This window comes from Carassius gibelio, chromosome B6 (assembly GCF_023724105.1).
Source record: "Carassius gibelio isolate Cgi1373 ecotype wild population from Czech Republic chromosome B6, carGib1.2-hapl.c, whole genome shotgun sequence".
In the NCBI taxonomy this organism is placed as follows: domain Eukaryota; kingdom Metazoa; phylum Chordata; class Actinopteri; order Cypriniformes; family Cyprinidae; genus Carassius; species Carassius gibelio.
This window is the reverse complement of record NC_068401.1, coordinates 5,059,175-5,080,687: the sequence shown is the minus strand read 5'-3', so window position 1 is coordinate 5,080,687 and position 21,513 is coordinate 5,059,175. Positions and strand designations below refer to the sequence as shown.

General features: G+C 35.0%; 1 protein-coding gene across 2 annotated transcripts; it reads left to right on the top strand.

Moving 5' to 3' along the window:
- Window positions 1–979: 979 nt before the first annotated feature.
- On the top strand, window positions 980–21,203 carry LOC127959622 (vesicle-associated membrane protein-associated protein B). 2 transcript variants are annotated; one of them, XM_052558903.1, is made up of 6 exons: window positions 980–1,312; window positions 8,430–8,582; window positions 15,118–15,221; window positions 16,363–16,443; window positions 16,632–16,808; window positions 18,062–21,203. In XM_052558903.1, the coding sequence occupies exons 1-6, from the start codon at window positions 1,255–1,257 to the stop codon at window positions 18,221–18,223; spliced, it is 735 nt and encodes a 244-aa protein (XP_052414863.1). In that variant the 5' UTR covers window positions 980–1,254; the 3' UTR covers window positions 18,224–21,203. The 2 variants fall into 2 exon arrangements, with proteins under 2 accessions (XP_052414863.1, XP_052414864.1); XM_052558904.1 differs by having other exon boundaries at window positions 982–1,312; window positions 18,065–21,203.
- The last annotated feature ends 310 nt before the right edge of the window (window positions 21,204–21,513 follow it).

Below are 21,513 nucleotides of genomic sequence, written 5' to 3'. Positions count from 1 at the left end.
TCCCTGCTGAACCTTTAATTGTGCTGAGGAAAGTAAAACGACCCTCTATGAGCTTGTGTTCAACTGCCAAGCTGAGCATAAATTAACTCACCTAATTCAACTTGATGCAAGTACAATGTGATCCAGAAACTTGGCTGAGGATTAAGTAATTCATTGTAATTCTTAGTTTCCCCATGTATTCATTTGAATTTATTCACTGTATTTGAGTAATAGACTTAGATTTCCTCCTCTAACATTATTATTTGTGTGCTACCGGTACATTATGATTAAGTATAATCTAAAAACACATTCTAAAATCTACATACAAGTCAAAATCCATGTCTCGTGTATCAGAGCATTGGAAGTTGGCATATAGCCTTTTTTGGGGGGTAGTTAATTAGATATTTAACTATTTTGATCTGCCTTTAAGTTTTTTTTTACTGTGCCAATTATGATTATAGCGTGTTTTATTTGAATTAATATAATTATAACTATATGTGTGTGTGTGTGTGAATGTTATATTATTAATATAATTAAAATTCTATAATTAAATATTATATTTTGTAAGTATATCATTTTAAAAGTATTTCATTATTACCTTTTTAAACTTTTTGCTGTATCAAATACCTTTTTGAGGTACAAAAACATTTTTTACATTATATTATGTTTTATATTAATCTATTTATTTTATTTTTTAATGTCCCTTATATTTAAGACATTGAAAAAAAGATTGTCTTATGTCTTCATTATATTATATTATGTATTATAACAGTTGTTAGCTATAACAGATGTTATTAAAAGTTTACCTTTTTGTTAATATATAACTTAATATCATTCATATGTATATATATATGTATATAAACTGCAAAATAGTTTCATTTTCTTTAATGGTCATTGCATGTACACAAATGTGAAAATACCACTGTAAAGTTACCATAACATGGTTGAAGATGAAGACTGATGACCCATAAAGACCACCCCCACCCTCAATCTACACCCTTCTCCTCACATCAGTCGCCACTACTCAGTGCATACTGCAGGGGCAGTGACGTCACGGCCAGCCTCTCTCTCTCTTTCTCTCCCACTGTCCCTTCCTGCTGCATCACAACAGTCGCTAGTGGATCGGGTAACACTGAGCTATTTCCACTGCCTTGTGGAATTTTTATTTCAATAAATGTAACAGAAGTCCTCAACGACAGCCTCAACCGTCAAGCCCGTCCCCGTCAGTTCTAGCGGACGTCAGCGCAGCAGTCGAGTAGTTTGAAGCGGTGGGAGATGGCCAGGCAAGAGCAGGTCCTGCTTCTTGAACCGCAGCACGAACTGAGGTTCCGAGGTGAGCTCAGAGACTGACAAGGCCGTGAACTAGCATCTATAACGCCCAGCACAAAGAGGGAGGGTCAACCGACGTGTTATTTTAGGGGCTAAGGGCAGAAAGAGGCGGTGAGGTGGCGTTTCTGACAGGCCTCAGTCCTTGAAATAATAATAATAATAATATGGCGCAGAACCGTAATGGTGAATTATTTTAGACTCCAAACTCGCATTTAAATATCCTTCATGTGACAATGACGGGTTAATCAAGTGTTACTCGTTTTAGCAGAAGACTGACAAGCACGTTAGCTCGAGCGAGCCTGTATTAGGCCTTGACATACAGGCTGTTTTGATGGGTTGGTTAATTCGGTTAGTATGAATCGGTGCAACCGGTGTTGCCAGGTCCGCTTATTATTAGCGACGCTGCGTTACATTTGTAAAATAGAGTCGCTTATAGAAACGGGCTGTCGTGTTTTTTTATGAGGTTATTTTCAGAATACAACAGGGACTTTTGTATGTTAGTGTTTAGCTTTTATACAAAGTTTGTATGTCGTTATTTAATGTGATATTTCTATGTCACTAACGCTACGTGACTTAATTTCTCTGTTTGAATGAATGCTGTGAGTAAACTTTCAAAGTCGAGCTTCATTTCTCCTCGTGTTTATATGAACAGAAGGAGAAGTAGTTCCTATATTAAACAAGAAAACCGTAGTCGCTTATTTTGTCTTCTTTTGGTGGAGCAAGCTGATTAATTTTGGTTTATTTTATCACAACTGGTAGCTTTTTTTCTAGCAAAATCTGGCAACACTGACGCCTACCTTGAATCTGCTTCTAGTCAGGAAGTCTCTAGCCCCAATGAGAAATATTTGACACTTCTACTATTATTTTACTGCCATTGTTCATAGTTCCACCTGACATAGACATAATTATTATAATTATGTGGTAAAATGACTTATGTTGGGATTTTTGTGAAAACACATAATGTTTTATTGAAACTGCATTTCACAGATGTCTGGAAGGTTTGGGACTTTTAGTTCATGTTCATATGCAATTTAATGTTTACCCAGTTTTAGTGTAAAAGATATACGTATCACCAATTGCTATCAACCGCGGACCAATGCTATATTGTTGTATGTTTACAGCATATGCCTAATATTTATTAAAGTAGGCATGAAATTAAATCCATTTTCTAAATGCATATTATTGATTATATGATTTATTTAAAATATATTATCCTTTAGCTGTAAGCTCACATTCATCTGCCTCCTATTTTTGAGTGCAATTTCCATATCTCAAAATCCAATCAACATTTAATGAAAGAAACAAGTCCCCGCCCTATTTTTTTTTTTCTTTCAGTAATCCATCACATCCATTTCAGATCTATCATCACTAAATCTGTTTCATCACAACTTTAAAATCAAATAAGCGTCATTATGTATATATTTTTCCTTTACACTCCAACAATCAATATTTGCTAGTATTAACAACTATTCATATATTATTAATAGTAACCAGTCCATTAGTCAAGAAATCTTCTGTATACACTTCATCTGTAAGTGGTTTCCGGAGCGGAAATGAACTTGCTTAAACTGCTTCTTCCACAAATATCTGAGTGGGTATGTAATTAGTTAGTCGGTACAATTCCACTAGTATGACCCATTCAGGCTGATTTTGTGAACATTATAAGCAGCACAACATATCACATTGACAGGATATTCAGCCAATATGATGCACAACTTAAAGGGATAGTTCACTCAAAAAGGAAATGATCATTTACTCATTCCCAATCATTCCAAAATGATTATGTTTTATGTGATATAAGATACATTTCTTTTTTTTTCATACAGTGGAAATCTGTGGGCTCCGATATTGTTTTGTTCCCACCATTTTTCAAAATACCTTCTTTGTGTTCTACCAGATAAAGACAGTTATACAGTTAGGTTAATATAATTTTCGGGTGAACTTTAGGGAGCTCAGTGCAGATATAGTGAGCTCAACTTTAAATTCACATTCATGCATTTGGCTGAATCTTTTAAACAAAGCATCTGGTATATTGCGTTTAAGCTATATGTATATTTTATATACTACATATAAAAACTTTTTTTTTTCTCGGTTAGGCTCACCAAGACTTGTCACAGCAGCACTTACATATTATTGCTCTTTTGTTGGTTTCGACTGCTTCTATTGTCATCACTTGTAAGTCTCTTTGGATAAAAGCGTCTGCTAAATGACCAAATGTAATTGTAATGTAAATGTGAATCTGTCTTAGCATTGCTGGGAATGGGTAAAAGAGGCTTTTCCTCCCACTGAAACTTTGCTGAAAATAAGTACGTTATAAACTAGTTGATCTCAAAATATTTCTCATTTTATTATTTTGCTATTGATTATATTCTCGCCTAGAATTTCTCATCCCTGGGCCTTTTCTGTCATGCTTTATTCTGCTTTGAATTCTGTAAAAATTGAATATGCTTGACTATTCTGATCTAAGGACGTATTAGTATGCCTAATGGAAACAAGTACTTGCAGTGTTTGGCCAATCACAATGCACTGGGTCAGTTGGCCAATCAGAGCAGACTGCGCTTGTCTGAAGGAGGGACTTTGTAGAAAATTACATGTTTGAGAGAGGCGGGGCATAGAAGACCTACAATAATGTACAGTATTTGAAAAATAATGTGTTTTGAACATTAAAGCATGTCAACACATATGACAAAATAATGCTCTTTAAAAAAAGCATCATTTGACCCCTTTAAATTTTGGGCAAATCAACTTGCAATATCAGTGAATTAGTTCTCCTTCTCCACAGAGTCTTCCTTTTTTAGTCATTTATCAGGACATGCCTTGTAAATTGTCTTGGGTTAACTGGGACATTTTGTAAACCTAATGTTGTAAATGTTATTATTGTTCATGACGGGATAGTCTTTGGTTCATTGTTTAGGCTAAACGTTTTTAGGCTAAACAGTTCCCCTACTGCTTGTGAGGTGACTTTAGACATGTTCTTGGCTGCAGGATATATATATCGATGCCATTTGCTCTCCCCAGTGTATTTAGTTTGTAGTCAAAATACTTATCGTTAACTGTTTAATCTAGTGGTTTCCTGTCTAAAGCTTGTCTTATGTTAATTTATGAATAAACTAAAAAGAACAGCTCACACACAAAGTCCTTGACGAGCCATACATGAGCTTTGCTTATCAACAGCCAAACCTTTCATAAGCACTGATATTCAAGGCTAATGAGTGTGCACCTTTTTATTGCTTAGTTTTCCTTTGGTGATCTTGCTGGTTGAGCAATAATGTTCTTGTGTACAGTTCCTCTGAAACAATTTTTTTCAACTGATGTCACCTAAGCCACAAGGATATTTGGTCAATGCGAAAATCTTTAAAAGTGAGTGCAATGTTGATTCAAGCATTGCTCGTTTAGTGTGAATGCTTATTTATGTTGAATCATTCAAGTATTTGCCAGGAATAGTAAAATGCTCTTCTAGGTTTCGTTTTGGTTTTTAATCATACACTATAATTGAGGAAGAAGAGACTAAGTCAGTTCCACTGTGGGGCATGACCAGTTTAAAAATGCTTAAAAATTAGTAGTGCAAATTTACAGGGAAATTGTTGCCTGATGTCATTGTCAAACTTTTTTTTTTCTCTGACAGGTTTTTAGGTCTGCTATTGTTTTTTTTTTTTCTATTCAGACAATGATTGTGATTTACTAGATTAATCAAAATATAAAAAGCCTTAGGAAAAAGCAAGGTTATAAGGGCTGTGCTGCATAAGTAATTTTCACTATTTTTGTCTTGATTTCCACTAACAATATCCATAAATGATACATTTACTTGAAAAGCAATATAACATTAAATATAAAGTCTTATGTTCAGAGAAATCATATGTAATTTAGTTAGGTTTATGCTTAATCAAGGAAAAAAAAAAAATATTACTTGGGTTAAGTACAATAAACGTATGCAAAAGAGAACAAGCTAATTTTTTTAAACCACTTTGGATAAGTAAGAACCATTGTTTGCATAATTTTAGAGATGCAGTTCATTTAACCAACTTTACATTAAAGCATTCTAACACAGCTGTGGAGATCTCAAATCCATTGTGTAGTTGTTAGGTGTAGTTTAAAGCACAGTTGCAGATTTATGTTTTATATTGAGGTATAATGCGTTTATTTCTCAGCACTGGACATGGCTTTTCCCCCTGAGGAGGCTTCTAGAATGGGTTGTTTGCCATAAAGGAGCCAAAGCAAAATAAGACCATGCCTCCTGTCTCAAACTCGGCCCACTACAATATACTTCATTGAAAAGTCTGTGATGCTCTGGATTGGCATGTAACCTCAGGTAACAACCCATCTGTCCAGACATGCCACTTTGCATTTAAAGCATCTGAAGCAGAGACTCATCTGAGGAGTTCAGGAAGTAGCCCCCGCCAGTAATTACATGGAAGTATAAAAGGCGGTTTGATCCCTCTGAGATTTTAAGGTGACCCAGTTGTAGTAGTAATGTGGCAAAGCTGTTAAAATATGGTGATGTCTGTTTGATTTAGCAGGGCTGCACCTTTTTGGCCTATTAATACCTTGACCTACGTGGCGAAATTACATAAGTGCTCATTGATTCAGACCTTGGATAACTGAATTATTATAATGATCGTGAAACGGTCGTGTAATAAATATGTTTTAGGGCTATCAAGCAGGGTGTAAATGAGAGGCAGATGTTGAAATGCAGAGTTGGAAAGACGAGTCACATCTGCACACGTGCGGATGCCAAGTATCTCTCTGTGCAGATGAACGCTGCATCACTGCAGACAGATGTGTTGGGTATTTCCGAGCCGTACGAAAGGCACACATTATCGCTTGAGGCTTTTCCACCGCTGTACCTTGTTTGGCAGAAAAACTTCTTCAACAGTAAATGATGTGTACAATGATTTTTTTTTTTTTTTTAGTTTCTCAAGAGAACATGTTTTGTGTCTGCAGAATATCATAGAACTTTCTTGACACTCAGCCTGACTGTGAAGGTCAAACTGAGGATCTTAAGAAAAAATATGTATTAATTAAATGAGACTACGCAATTACTTTATTTATGATAGCATACTCGGTATTACTTAATATCAGCAATTTTTTGTATATATGATTTATATATTATTTTTTTGTTTATCAATGCATATTGAATTATTTTTCTAAATATTTTATGTAGAAAAGTTTTGATGAAAACCGTTACTGAAAATGCCAATCCCTACAATTCCTTTTTCTTTCTTTCTTTTTCTCTTTTTGGCTGTTAGTAGTGATTGGTGATGTTATGATTTACCTTATGAAATTAATACAGAGAAAGATGCCTTTCTGCAAGAGTTATGCTTTGCAATGACTTATTCCCTAATTGTATCAGTTTTCTCCATATAGGTCTGTATGAATGGAAATGACATGGAGCGTAAGGCTTTTGGCCAAGAGGATAGTCCATTGTTAGGCCTAGGTTATAAAGGCCCAAGGCACTTAGTTCATTTGCGTATTTTCCTTCTTAACACACAACATAAAGTCTCAAACAACATAAGGCGCAGAATGGGTTTCAAGTGTCACAGCCTCTCAATAATTTAACTGGTTTAATAGAATCAACCCAGATGAGGTGTTGCATACTTGATGTGTGGCACTGCTGCATCACAAATTGCAAGGGATGTCTTATTTTTTAAACCCATATTTTTGGGAATATTGGGCCCAATCTCATTATCTACCTTTGTAATCGATCATTAAAAAGTAATAACAACTTGCACAAAATTCTATTTTCTATTTGAAAATCCTGTTTTGCATGGAAATATGTCACATTATTGAAACAAAAAACATTGCTAATCATGCTGTTTTGTGTTGACTTCAATACATTAGAAGAAAAAGAAATCTTTGTGAATGAGACAAAATCTTGGCAGCACAACTCATCTTTGACGGTCAGAGATTTTATCTGCTCTTCCTGTTTGAGCAGAAACCGCTGCACCATGAAAGGGAAACCAAATGATTTGCCATTCAAAACTTTCAATATAATGTCATAACATATGTTATCAATTTCTCTGGATTTAGCAGTGGGTAAACAAATTCATCAGTCTTGTCTTTGGACTTCAGGATTTATGGTGTTACTGCAAACACATTTATAGTATTATTGCATTTATTTGTTTTTCTAAGTTTTTGTTAATTTTTTGTTTGTTTTAACAGAGAAAAGCATGTCTTGAACAGCCATTTCAATGTTTTGATCTTTTAGCTCATTCTGATTAGAAATGTTCGAGCACTATTTTAATGTCAGAATGAGACAAAACATGCAAGACTATGTCGGATGGCACTTGGTTTTATCAGGAATTTATTGACTTTTATCCCTTTTAAGTAAGTGTGAAATTTTTAAAAGCTTTGTCAATAAGAAATGAATAGGCTGCTTTTATTTAGCAAGGATGCATTAAATTGATCAAAATGCACTTATAATGTCTCATAAGATTTCCGTTTCAAATAAATGCTGTTTAAAAAAAAATTCATTGATTTCTTAATGATCATATGACTCTGAAGACTTAAAAATATTAAAATATTAAAATAGAAAACCATTATTTAATATTTTAATAATACTATTTCTATTTTTTTTTTTTTGATCAGATAAATGCAGCCTTGGTGAGCGTAAGAGACCATTCAAAAACATTAAAGATTTTCTCCAAGATTTGGAATCACTGTATTGTTTTCAGCTCTCCGCTCTTTGTTTATCACCACAGACATTTAAATAGTTTGATTCTGTTATGTGGACTGATTAGAATCAGCCTTTGGCAGAACAAATTCAGTTTGTTCCATTTTCCTGAAAATCACCCTTATTCTTTGCCGCGGTGTAAAGCGAGTGCCAGGGTTGAGAACATTACTGTGGTCTTTTGGCCTTTGATGTATCGCTAATTTTGTAATGTGCCACTAATTTGATTTGTCTTGAATCATTATGTCTAGGTGGGCTGAAATCAGTAATAAGGTTGTAAATCGATGTGGTCACTTAGAGCAGTCTGGCTGCAGATATTGCGCTTGATCAGTTTGAAATGTTTTTGCAGTAAGCCACCACCCAGCGCACCCTAGAAACTGAATAGCAATATATGCCCTAGAATCATTTCAATGAATTTAGAATGTACAGTAATGTCCTCTTTTTCTCCGCACAGGTCCATTTACAGATGTGGTGACCGCCACCCTAAAGCTTGCTAACCCCACAGACAGAAATGTGTGCTTTAAAGTAAAGACGACTGCACCGCGTCGATACTGTGTGCGGCCAAACAGCGGCGTGATTGATGCCGGGACCTCGATCAACGTCTCTGGTAAATGCACCTCGTTTGTCTTTTAGATGTTATTCGCAATAAATGAAGCCTTTAAAGCTATGCCTCAACTCCACCAATTCAAATAGCAAAGCCCACATGTTGTAAAGTTCAAAGCATTTGTTGATGTATAGATGAGGAAAGTTTGAGATCTGAAATGTGAGCTCTCCATGAGCTTTTAATGGTTTGTCAAATTAGCATTTTGAGACCATTGGTCTCTTTTAATTCACAGAGAACTTCCAAATGATTACAAAATCACAAGAATGTTGTTACTTTTATAGATTTCTTAGTCAATAATAATAATATTAACAGTAACAATTTGAATATTAATATAAATAAGAATAAAGAGAGCAGCTTTTGGGAGGCAATATTACCGGAGCTATATATATATATATATATATATATATATATATATATATATATATATATATTAATATATATATATATTAATATATATATATTAATATATATATATATATTAATATATATATTTTTTGCAATATTTGGGTTGTTTTGCGAATTGACTCGTCTACTTTGACGATGATTATGATGTGTGTATGAAATGAAACCATCTGCAGTCTCTCAAAGAACCAAGTGTTAAATTTGACATTGGTTTCAAATGATCTTAAGCTTTCTCAGGTAATTGTTCTGTATGAGCCGTTAATATTTGGGCCATTTTGAAAGGGATTGTTTAATATTGAATCATATTTGATCGTTTCTGTTGATCTGTCAAAGGAAGTCTGTTTGTTGGAGCTTGACTTGTATCTGTTGGCAGTTCTGTCTGTGTGGATCCAGACTCCTGTCCTTGTTATAAGTGTTACCACTTTTTACAGACACCTTTAACAAGGTAACAAGGTGATGCGTCTGTATGTGTGAAGCTTCAGGGAAACATCAGAAACCTTTTGTTTTGTTGTTTTTGAATGGAAGGGTGAGAATGACACAAAAACTGACAAACTCAACAACGAACAAAAAATAAAATACTAGGAATAAGCTAATTCAAATCCCAAATTCAGGCTATTATGAAACCGTGTTGTTATTTGGAAATGAAGCTTACAGCTGTAAAATGGTTTTGAGTAATTAAAATGCAATTAAATACAAAAATACCAGATGAAAAAGATGAATGAAAATTAGAAATGCCTCCTTGACAACTAAACTGAAATAAGTTTAAGATGAAGTACTGAAATTGCTCTAGCTATAGACATATAAAAATAAAATAAAAATACCAAATCACAAAACAAAATTACTCAAACATTAAGAAATTAAAATGAAAACTTAATATGAAAATAATTCTAATTCCAACTATTAATACATTCTATTAAATTATATAAATAATGAAAAAATACCACTGATTTGAAGGCACATTAGCAAAAAGTGATTAGCAATAAAATTAATAAATTTTGTGATTTTCAGTTTTGGTAACATGAACTGGTGACTGCTGATGATATGATATTTTTGTGTCTATTAATGATGCCAAGTTCTATTAGTAGCTATTTGGAGTGAATACTTTGGAGTACACATACTTTATCTTCTGTGAGATGGCAAAATGAAGGAGACGTTTATGTTCCAGCACCTTTATAACTGCTCTTTGTGCATGATGGAAGCCTTTACATAACCAAGAGTTATTTTTGTAACAACAGTTGTTGGTGTTTGAGACCTTCGAAAGTTTTCCTAATAACTCAACTCGTTTGAAATCACAGAGCCTCTTGGAATCTCATGGACATCCTTAAATTGCTCTCATTATTCCGTGTTGATTCCAATGTTTTGGGATTTCTCTCCATGGTGAGATGCCTGGTCCCTGTCAATATATACAATAGCTCTGACTCACACAGTTTTCCTTGACTGGCTAACTCGTAGCTGGCGTGTTTATCGCAGGGGATGCACAACAGATTTCGCTTGATGTGCTTTTGACTTTTATCCAGACTTGTGAGATGAGCCTCACGTCTCCACCCGTTCTTAGACATTACTGTCAGTCTGGTTCTCAAGTTATTTGTCCACAGTTCGAAAGCAACAACTTCAAGCTCTGAATTCCACACAAATCTGTTATGATTGAAGAAACTCTACCTCTGTCGAGTCCTTTATATGTCCACTTTATTATATATATATATATATATATATATATATATATATATATATATATATATATATATATATATATTAGGGCTGTCAAAAATAGCGCGTTAACGGCGTTAATTAGTTGTTTGTCGTTAATTACGTCAAATTTTTTAACGCATTTCACGCATGCGCAGTGTGACAAATTATTCAGGTTAGGAAAGTCTCGTCGATCTCTGAATTCTCAAGATAGTAAAAAACAGCGGCGTGCGCCGCAACGAAAACACAGATGAAGCTTAAGGTTTTACCCCAGTTACTCTCAAATACATTCATGCCAAGCTCGATAAACAGAGATGACTTTGATAGTTGATACGCTGCAGCTTCTTCTTCCTGTTATAGCAGTGATCCTCAAATCTGGCTCGCGAGTTTCCTGCAGAGTTTAGCGCAGACTCCAATTAAAAACACCTGCCTGTGATTTACTAATGATCCTAAAGACACTGATTCGCAAACTCATGCGTGTTTGATTAGGGTTAGAGCTAAACTTCGCAGGAAAGTGGATCTCGCGAGCCAGATTTGAGGATCACTGTGTTATAGCGTCCTGTGTTTCACACTGCGCATGCGCAGAACGCCTACATGCAATGCAGCGAAAATTACAGCTGTTTGGGAAAGCATATGCATTTTTACTTGGTTTTACTGGCACTTGAAGCCTTCAGAATGTGAAAATATCGATCCTAAAGTATTGTGGCAGAGCAAATGAACACCTCCCAAAAACAAGAGTGCCCAGAGTGCTGCTTATGTGATGGTGGCGCATGTTTTTGTTTCTGAGTTCATTCTTTCGAGTTTCTCTATCCATAATTTCATAGATATGTGGCTATATTTAACCACTGGTTCACCTAAAACTCTTACACTATCTGTAGTTAAATGGCATGGTTTGATATAGTGCTCAGGTAAATTTGATCTAAGTAAATGTTAAACTTTTGAAATTCAGAAAAAAAGAACCACATGATGAAACAATACATGAAAATTATGTATCTGTGTCCTGTTATTTATCTTTTGGTATGCATTTCAGAAAAAAAATGGTCAGGATTCAGGTGTAGTGGCAAATAGTGATTAATCATGATTAATCCACTGAAAATTCTGATTAATTTTATTACAAATTTTAATCATTTGACAGACCTAAAATATATATATATATATATATATATATATATATATATATATATATATATATATACATTTGACAGCCCTAAAAAAAAATATATATATATATATATATATATATATATATTAGGGCTGTCAAATGATAAAAATTTGTAATAAAATTAATCAGAATTTTCAGTGGATTAATCATGATTAATCACTATTTGCCACTACACCTGAATATATATATATATATATATATATATATATATATATATATATATATATATATATATATATATATATATATATATATATATATATATATATATATATATACAGACACCTGTAAATTTCAAAGTAAATATGGTTTATTATGGTCAATCTTGTCATGATAATATCCAATTACATGTTGGGTATACCTACTTGTTAATACATTTCACTGACTCAGAACCTTTGCTTTGGAACTAAGTTAAGTGTTTTTCCAAACCATTAGTGTTGTCTGGATTTCCTCACATTTTCTCCCTCTCTCCATTAAGGCTTTGCAGTTTTTTCCGAGGGGATTCCGAGGTCATGTTTCATAATTAATGGAGTTGTTCACTTTTTATCTCCAGGGATCCAGTTAATTACACAGTGGAATGATTGTCTGCAGTCAGGTGTTTTGTTGTAGTTTTTATTTGAGATGACCGAGGCCGTCGCTTGAATTCACATGGTCCAGGGAACATTTTATGCAGTTGTCCTGCCCCCAGATAACGGCCCCAAAGATGACCGCTCAAGCTGTGACCACACAAGCTCAGTGTGATGAGAAATAGTTCTCTTCTAAGAATTCAAGAAAGAACAGCATGTGCAGGCAACTCATACAATTTGTGTAAAAGACAGAGATTGTGCCAAACGTGGTTGCTGTCAAAACAAACAAAAAAAGAGATTTAGAAGGACCTTTCTGTACATGAACAGTCCTCATCTTTCAGCGTCTGCGCAGAGATTCCTAATAAACAGTGTGCATACATGAGAGCTTAAATTAGTTATTATTTGTTATTATTTGTTATTATTTTGTTAATCAGGTTAATCACATTAAATGGCCATATGTAATCAGATTAATTCCAGACTGCATTGGTGTGTTTTTTTTTCTAATATTTTCTTTCTTGTAAATTGTCAACCATCTTCAGGATAACACTTTCCATATTTTGCAAATTTAAGCATCACATAAAGATGTTCTTTGTTAAAGAAAGAATGCTCTCCTCCTTTAAAAATCATTAAATCACTGCCTTGCTCTGGTTGGATTGTGTCAGAAGTGAACTGCCAGAAAGAACTGTCAATCACAGTCAGCATGGAGCCGCCCATCTTATTGTTCAGAACAAGCACACTTCATTCTTAGACGATACAGTCTTTGTTTAGACAGGCAGCAAAAATGAGATTTTTATTTTTTGGGTGTGTTCGACTCGTATGTTCTGTTATTTGTAGTCTAAAAGTTTATTTTCATTTGGAATGGGATGTGCATATTACACCATATACACTACAGTTCAAAAGTTTGGACTTGGTACAGTTTTTTATGTTTTTGAAAGAAGTCTCTTTTGGCTGCATTTATTGGATTAGAAATACAGTAAAACAGTAATATTGTGAAAAATCATTACTGTTTAAAATGACAATTTTCTATTTAAAGACATTTAAAATGTAATTTATTCCTGTGATGCAAATCTGCATTTTCAGCATCATAATTCCAAATGAAATCATTGTGTTATGCTAATTTGTTAGCTTAAGAAACATTTCTTATCATTTTCAATCTAAAAAAAAAAATTCAGGTTTCTTTGATGAAATCAAAGTTCAGAAGAACAGCCTTTGTTTGAAATGAGAATATTGTGTAACATTATAAATATCTTTACTGTTTTGAAAAGTGTCGTTGCTGAATAAAAGTGTTCTTTTACAAACTTTTGAACAGGAGATATATCAGATAATGACTGACAACAATTTTGGTGAAATAAACAGATCACAGATTTCATTGCTTACAAAATGACAGTGTGAACTAAACATTGACTTTATAAAAAAAACTATTTTATTTATATGCAGTGTGAACGAAGCCTGTATGTTCATATAATAATATAACTTTTCTACCATCAATGACAAATCATAGCTTGAACTTAGACTTATTTGGTCAAGGATAGCAACAGTTATGTGTGAGAAATATGAATATTTGCCCTGCAGTTTTTTTTCTCTTTTTTTCTCAGAAATATTAATGATGTGAGCTGTACAAATAAAGCCATGTCAAGACTCATTTAAACCCTTTTCCTCTTAGAGGAAGGTGCTAATGGTGAAACACCGTTCTTTCTTTCTTGCTGTCGGGAAGATTGGGACTGACAAAACAGGACATTCCCAATCTGTCTCCGCCGTCTGTTTTCAGTTTGCAATATCGACGGTGCTTGATTGCCATAATGGCACACAAAACCAGAGTGAGGTTTTTAACTCGCGGGGGAGTTGGCGTGCACCTTCTGTGAGCTCGGCAGTGGTAGCCACATCTGAAAGAGTCTTTGAAATTAAGAGATCATTTGTTTTTAATGAAACTCAGCAGCAGTTTTCCAAAATCACGCACACATTCACCCCTAATGTTAAAAAAAGACCCTTTTGAATCCGGATTGTGTCTTTTTAAAAAGTCGATGGGGGTGAAATCGGCCTTCAGTACCGATCTCACCCGTGCCAGGGCCCTCGCACGCCAGGCATAAGAAAGTGATCATTGTAAATCATGGTAACAGCTCTAAATTAGCTTTTTCTCATTGGAATGACATCAAATAACATGGCCTTCTTTTGGATGGTGCTGATGGGGTTGTAGACATGAACTTCCTCACACTAACACCTGGTTTGAGTTAAAGGCTGAATGTGTTATTATAAACGTGAAAAACACTGTTTAGGAGCTGTAAGAAAAATTACCCTTCTGGGGTCACTGAAGTTTTATCAGTAACGTTTGTAGTGGGATTATGAATAGCTAAATCTTTTCTTTTTTTCTTTTCTTTTTTTCTTTTCTTTTCTTTTTTTTGAGTAATGCGATTCAGAGTAATGCTCTACACCCAAGTATTTTATCACATTTGGACTGTTGAGATGCCTTTGTTTCATGCTATTGCTAGTATAATGTTTTACTGTGTTCTTATTCTGTAAAATACAGAAATTATGTTGGAGCCTTGGCCTAGCATTTGGAGCTCATATAGGCAGCACAGGTTCGAATCTGGCCCAGAACATTTCCAAAACTGGTTCCTCCTCCTCCTCGTGTCCTCTTTTGTCTGTCCTGCCAATAACAATCTGGAAAATGCTCAATTAATTGTTCAGTATGTATTTATGTTCTTGTGTCTGTTTGTTTCTTCAGTGATGCTGCAACCGTTCGATTATGATCCGAATGAGAAAAGCAAACACAAGTTTATGGTGCAGTCTCTGCTGGCGCCGCCTGACATGACCGACACTGAGGGAGTGGTGAGTACTGATCCATGCCACCTGCTCTCTCAAGCTTTATACACATTCACTTGTTCAGAAGCATTTCCTTCTGGTTGCATATGCTCCCTTTTAGTAACACTGTGAAGGTTGTATATGTAAGGTATTAAAAACAATTGTTGATGTCCTAAAATCTGATGTCTTACCAAAATGTATTTTAGAATTGCCAAGCAAAGGTGAATTCATAAATATATAAATATATTATTTATATACCTCTATGGTATTTGTTAATATTTAAAATAAACTTTTATTTATTTTTATTTTTATTTACATGATAGGTAAAAATTTATAGCCTGAATTTAATTTAATTAGTTTTTTGTATTTCTAATTTTATTTATGGTTTAAGCTTACATTTTTCAACTGATATTTGTATAACATCACTGGTCATAAAACAGTATTTTGCATTATTTTAGTGTTTCAGTATAAAAGCTTCATAGAGAACGTGCTGCAATGCCAGAGAGCAATAATATTATGATAACCTCCAGCATAGAACAACATGGTGTGAGTTTTCTGCTCAAGTAATACAAACAGATGTCACATAACTCCAACGGTGTTTGACGGTGCCCAAGAGTACGATCCAAATCTCATGTTCATAACGCTTTCTGAATGATGCCCCAAATAGAGCATACCAAAAATGTGTGTGCACGTGCAGATGAAACGATAAATAGGTTATGAAAACGTCAGGAATGGAGAAGCTGAAGGAAAATGTAGAGCAGAGATCTGGCTACTTATTTGTTGTCCTGAGCTATTTCCACTATTCCTGTTGATGGCTCTAAAGCGCAGCTCCAAAACCGAGCGAACTGCCTCACCGTCTGCGGTGTATTCTGAGATATAACTACAATGACTGATTTGAAACTCTCTCAGTTGGCAATTTAATACAACTGACATCCACAATTGGCATCAGTTTGCTTTTCATATATTCTATTTTCTATCAATATGCTGAAGTACTTTTATTAACTACATTTCTTTCGGAAAATCTTCCCTGGCTTACATGTTGGGAATGGGCCTAAATATGTGCTGTTTGTACTCAGGTCGCTAGGGTTTGTAAACAGCTCATGAGGTGTTTATTTGGTGTATAATCATATGAATGCGTGTTTACATATGTTGTTCTTCACTCATGCAGTGGAAGGACGCCAAGCCCGAGGATCTGATGGACTCCAAGCTGAAATGTGTCTTTGATATGCCTGCTGAAAATGAGAAAACAGTGAGTGGATGGGTTTTCATGTTCTTCCTCATGTTAGTGCTGAGCTCTAGGCAGTTTATGAAATAACAAAGACAGCAGGCATGACGCCCTGTCCTAAAACAAATGAGCAAAACAGATTCTTGGCTCTTTTATAAATGCATTTGCTCACGAGTCTCTATTTGTGTGTGTGAACCTGATTGTGGCCACAGCATGAAATGGAAAGCAATAAGATATCCACCAGCCTTTTAAAGTCGGAATCATCCACATTGTCTATGAAGTCCATGGCCTCCAGTCTGGATGATGGAGAGGTGAAGAAGATCATGGAGGAATGTAAAAGACTGCAGATGGAGGTGCAGCGGCTACGAGAGGAGAACAAACAGATCAGGGTGAGTAATGTTTGCTAATTGCGTTCTCAAAAGTGTTCTTTAAAGTTCAAAATTGCAATGTTCTTAATGTATTTTTCAATTCTCAGAGTAATTTTACATTATATTCACTACATTTTAGAAGTTTGGGGTTGCTAACAGTTTATTATGTTTCTGAAAGAAGTCTATTAATGCTAACAGAGGCTGGATTTATTTGATCAAACATACAGGAGTATTGTGAAATTTATTATAAATTCAGATATTTTTTTATTTTATTTATTCATCTGATGCAAAGCTGATTTTTTTTACATTTAAAAAAAATTTTGTTACATTTTTTATTTATTTTTTGCAGGATTTTTGTTGCATAGCATTTATTAAAAAAAAATAGAAATTTCTGTACTTTTTATTTTAAATCGTAACATTATAAATGTCTTTACTGTCACCTTAAATTATTTGAATGCATTACATCCTCCTTGCTGAATATAATTATTAATCTATTGCATAAATAAGTAAATAAAAATCTGACCCCATACTTTTGAATGATAGTGTGTGTACACAGAACAGTAATCTCTTGAATTAAGATTAAGTATACTTGAAATAAATAAATGACTGGAAATAGAAATTACATTTGGGTTTTACACATAAGTGCTTTTTGGTCAGTTTAAGTATGATCGCTTAATTTACTAACTTGATTTTAGAGGCAATTTATGCTTAAACTACCAGTAGGCTGAGACAAAAAAAAAAATGTTGAAAGTGGAGTTAAAGGGTGCACTTACTCTAAATGCCATGGAATTTTCTTTTCTTTTAAAGCTGTTATTATGGATCTTAATTGATTTTCTTCCTCTGAGGTCCTCTTTAAATGTTTTATTGTGCCTAAAAAGGAGTATTTAAGTTTTTTCATGGCAACTTTAGCCCTTTGTCAATGTTCAGGCTGCTTTTAGGAGATGCCATATTTACATCTGCTACCCTACTCTCGAAGTATGGACAGTACAGAACTTACATACTGAACAACCAGATGACTTTTGTGCTTGTTCACATATTGTTTAAATTTGTAGCGGCCACAGGATGTTGAACATACTGAGAGACGGAACTGAAGATAACCTGGCTTTTACTCGTCAGCGCTGTGTGATGCTGCAGCTGGGGACCATTACTGCTGCTTGTTTAATGAGACAAGCTCAGGGCCCAAAGCGCTTTTCATAACTCTCCGGATTATTTCTGTCATCTAACTATCTTTATCTCTCTCTCTCTCCGCCCCTCCCCCCATATCCCCTCCCCAGCAGGAAGATGATGGTCTTCGGATGAGGAAGAGCACAGTAATGTCCGCTCCACACTCATCTCCAGCGATGAGAGTGAAGGAGGAGGGGCTGAGCACCAGGGTGATCGCGCTAATTGTGCTGTTTTTTGTCGTGGGTGTCATCGTAGGCAAGTTGGCCTTGTAAAATCCAAGAGGGGAGCGCTACAAGCATGCATTGCGGATGAAAACAACAAAAAAAGAAACCAATGCAGAATTCGTTTAATCCGAATGCCATATCATTTGGGTAGTTTTGGATTAGCGAGGTGTGTGAAATTTATAAAGAGATCAAGGAATCATCATGTTATGTGCAACAACAACAAAAAAAGAATAATAATAATCTGACACAGTTCTTGCCTCAAAATTGTGAAATCATTCTGGCCCCTCTTCCTTAATCATTTCTGATGCAAGTTCAAATGGATAACAAATGTCATCGATTTTAACCACTAAAAATACAGTAGGGATTTTCTAACACCAGATGTGCGATTGAGTTGTGGTAGAGTGAATGTTGTTTCATCACTTCTTTTTCTCTTCTCAGTGGGTCAGAAGCGAATTGAAACTGTGTACAAATGCTAAACGTCTTTGAAAAGTGTCACATGTGCGTTTGATTTATGCATACCCACACATCCTGCGTTAAAGCAGCAGTTCACTGAAGTTCAGCCTGTATATTTTCAATCACTGTCCACGTAAATGATAAAACGAGCCTTCTAGTATCTTCCCCAGTCACACTGGTGTTAAAATAACATGCATTTGAAATCTTCCATCCACTTCTGTTCAGTCCAACTGATATGTTTGTGTACCAACAGGTACGATTCAACATCTAGTTCTTCTGCAAATTATATAATTATGTCACTAAATATCCACATTTTTGTAAAAGGTCATCACTGTTTCACTTGCAGTCAGCCACCAATTGACGTTCAAATGTCAGATCCACCACAAAGTCTTACTTTTAAGTGGCTTTGGTGACACAATTTGACTTTTAGGTTATTTTGGAATTCAAACTTCTTTAATTGACAGCAAGGAAATGGACTGTTAGTGACAGATATATCAAACTGCCGTTACTGGGGAAGTGTTGGTGAAACCATTCAGCCTTTCACCTACTCATTCGAAACAATATTTCTCTGTGAACTGCTGTTTTTCAGTAAGGCGCAGGCTGATGTCTGAAACTTCCGATGAAGCTTTGCACAAACCGAGTTCCCTGTCAGAATCAGAATAGATTTTTCACCTTTCTTTATTGTCGTTTTCTTTTGGTAAGGGATATGTGATTGAATGCATGGCTCTGTTGAGAGCAAAAAATACTTTATATTTTATTAAGCTGCTCCATAGGTGAAATGTCCTCTTCAGGCCCTTTTATCACACATCGATTTCCATTCTGCTGCCTGTAGACCAGAGTTAATTTATTGATCAAGTCATTATATACAGTAATAGTGCAGCTGCTAAGCATACTTTTGATGCACCATGTACATGCAACTGGTTGAAGGTCTCTCTCCCTATGAACTTTCTATCTGAAGATGCCACAAGGAGAGTTTACCATCAGGTCCATTAACACTTTACCCTCCAAAAAAGAACAAAAAAGTCATTAAAGGTATAGTTAACACAGACTTTAACATTTTGTCATAATGTTCACGTTGTTCCAGCTCTATTTTTGTGAATACTCAAAAGGAGATGTTAGGAAGATCTGCTCCGTTTCCATATGAATGAAAGTAGATGGTTATTTATGCTGCGAAGCATGAAAAAGCACCATGTAGCCATCATAAAACATCCTTTGCGCTTTATTTAAAGTTGTGTGAAGCCATTTAAATAGCTTTGCATTTGGCATTCAATGTGATATATTTAAGAGATTTTGCAGATGTTATTCTATGTTAATGAAATTTGGTGTACTGTATGAAATGATACATTGAGATTTGAGAGCTCCATTGTAAGGTTATAAGTGAAAAAAAAAACATTTCACTCATATTCTACTCAAAGATACGTATGTATGGCTTTAAAATGTAGTGCACAGTTCACATTTATGGTGTTTTTTTGCTTTCTTTTTGTCGTTTTTTTTGGGCCTTTTCAGGATAAATTCCAATTTTATGGATAAGAGCAGCTTGGACATTCTGCATAGCATCTTCTTTTGGGTTTCATAGAAGAATCCAAAAAATGAAGTCGGAACAACATAATAGGGAGTAAATGCTGACAAAATGTTGATTCTTGAGCCAACTATTCCCTTAAGAACTGACTCGTGAGTATTGTTACCTGTATTTTAGCCATGTCAAGCCTACACCTCATTTCCAGATAAATGCATGGCTTCGATATGCCTTGTCGGTGGTCTGAAATGTACACAACACTGGTTTATCTTGTAGCGTAAGGCTTTAAAAAAAACACTCCTGGCATTTCTGCACTGTTTTCCTGAGCCCTCTGTTTCTTTGCTGTTCTCTGATGTTAATTTAGCCGTTTTGTTTGGATTTAAGTTATGAATAAAGCTTTTATTGCACAGAACTGTTTATATTAAAAATGCACTACATAAAGAATGTCATCTTCCCATGCACAACGGTCTGAGCTTTGTGAAATAACCGAAATGACATCAGAAAAGAGACTCTTCCTGCAGGGGACCATTTTGTGACCTGATATGTATTTGTGTCATAGTTTGGTGTTGTGGGGGGTGTCTTTCTGTAATGTTTCTCTTCTCCCCCCCTCCCCCCTTGAGAAGCTTTTGTTTCAGTTGATCGTCTTTGACTGATACTGGATTTCTAAGAACAGAGGAGCTTACGATAGTCAAACGGCAAAACTTTGCTTTGTAAGTAAATTTAGGAGATGTTCAGGGTATAGTGATTTTTGGACTGCAGTTTATATATAGTTCACCAAGGAGTATGATTGCCATGGAGAGGGACTGATTTGGGGGCCTGTTAGCCAATCCGCTGGCTCAAATTATACCTAAAACTTACTATAGTGCCCCAAACTTTCACATATGATGTAAACATGAAGGTGACCGTTTTGTATGTATATAAATAAATAAATAATGAGTCTAAGATGAAAATTAAGGTTGATATTCCTAGTCAAGTCTATAATGGTATATAAAGAAACCCCAACTTTGTTGGACTATGTAGCATCTTAACAAATTAAATCAATAAAGCCCCAGACCAAAACTTTCTGTGATGTTTGTTCTTTTGTCCAGTTTCCATTGTCCACTTAACTGAGTAATCCACCCAAAAATAAAAACTTCCTGAAAGTTTTTCTCCCTTAGGCCATCGAAGATTAGTTTGTTTCTTCATAATACAGATTTGGAGAAATTTTGAATTTCATCACTTGCTCACCAGTGGATCCTCTGCAGTGATTGGGTGCCGTCGGAATGAGAGGCCAAACAGCTGATAAAACCACACAATAGTCCACAAGTAATCTACATGACTAAACGAAAAAAAAAAAAAAATCCATCAAGACATTTAACATTCAAACCAT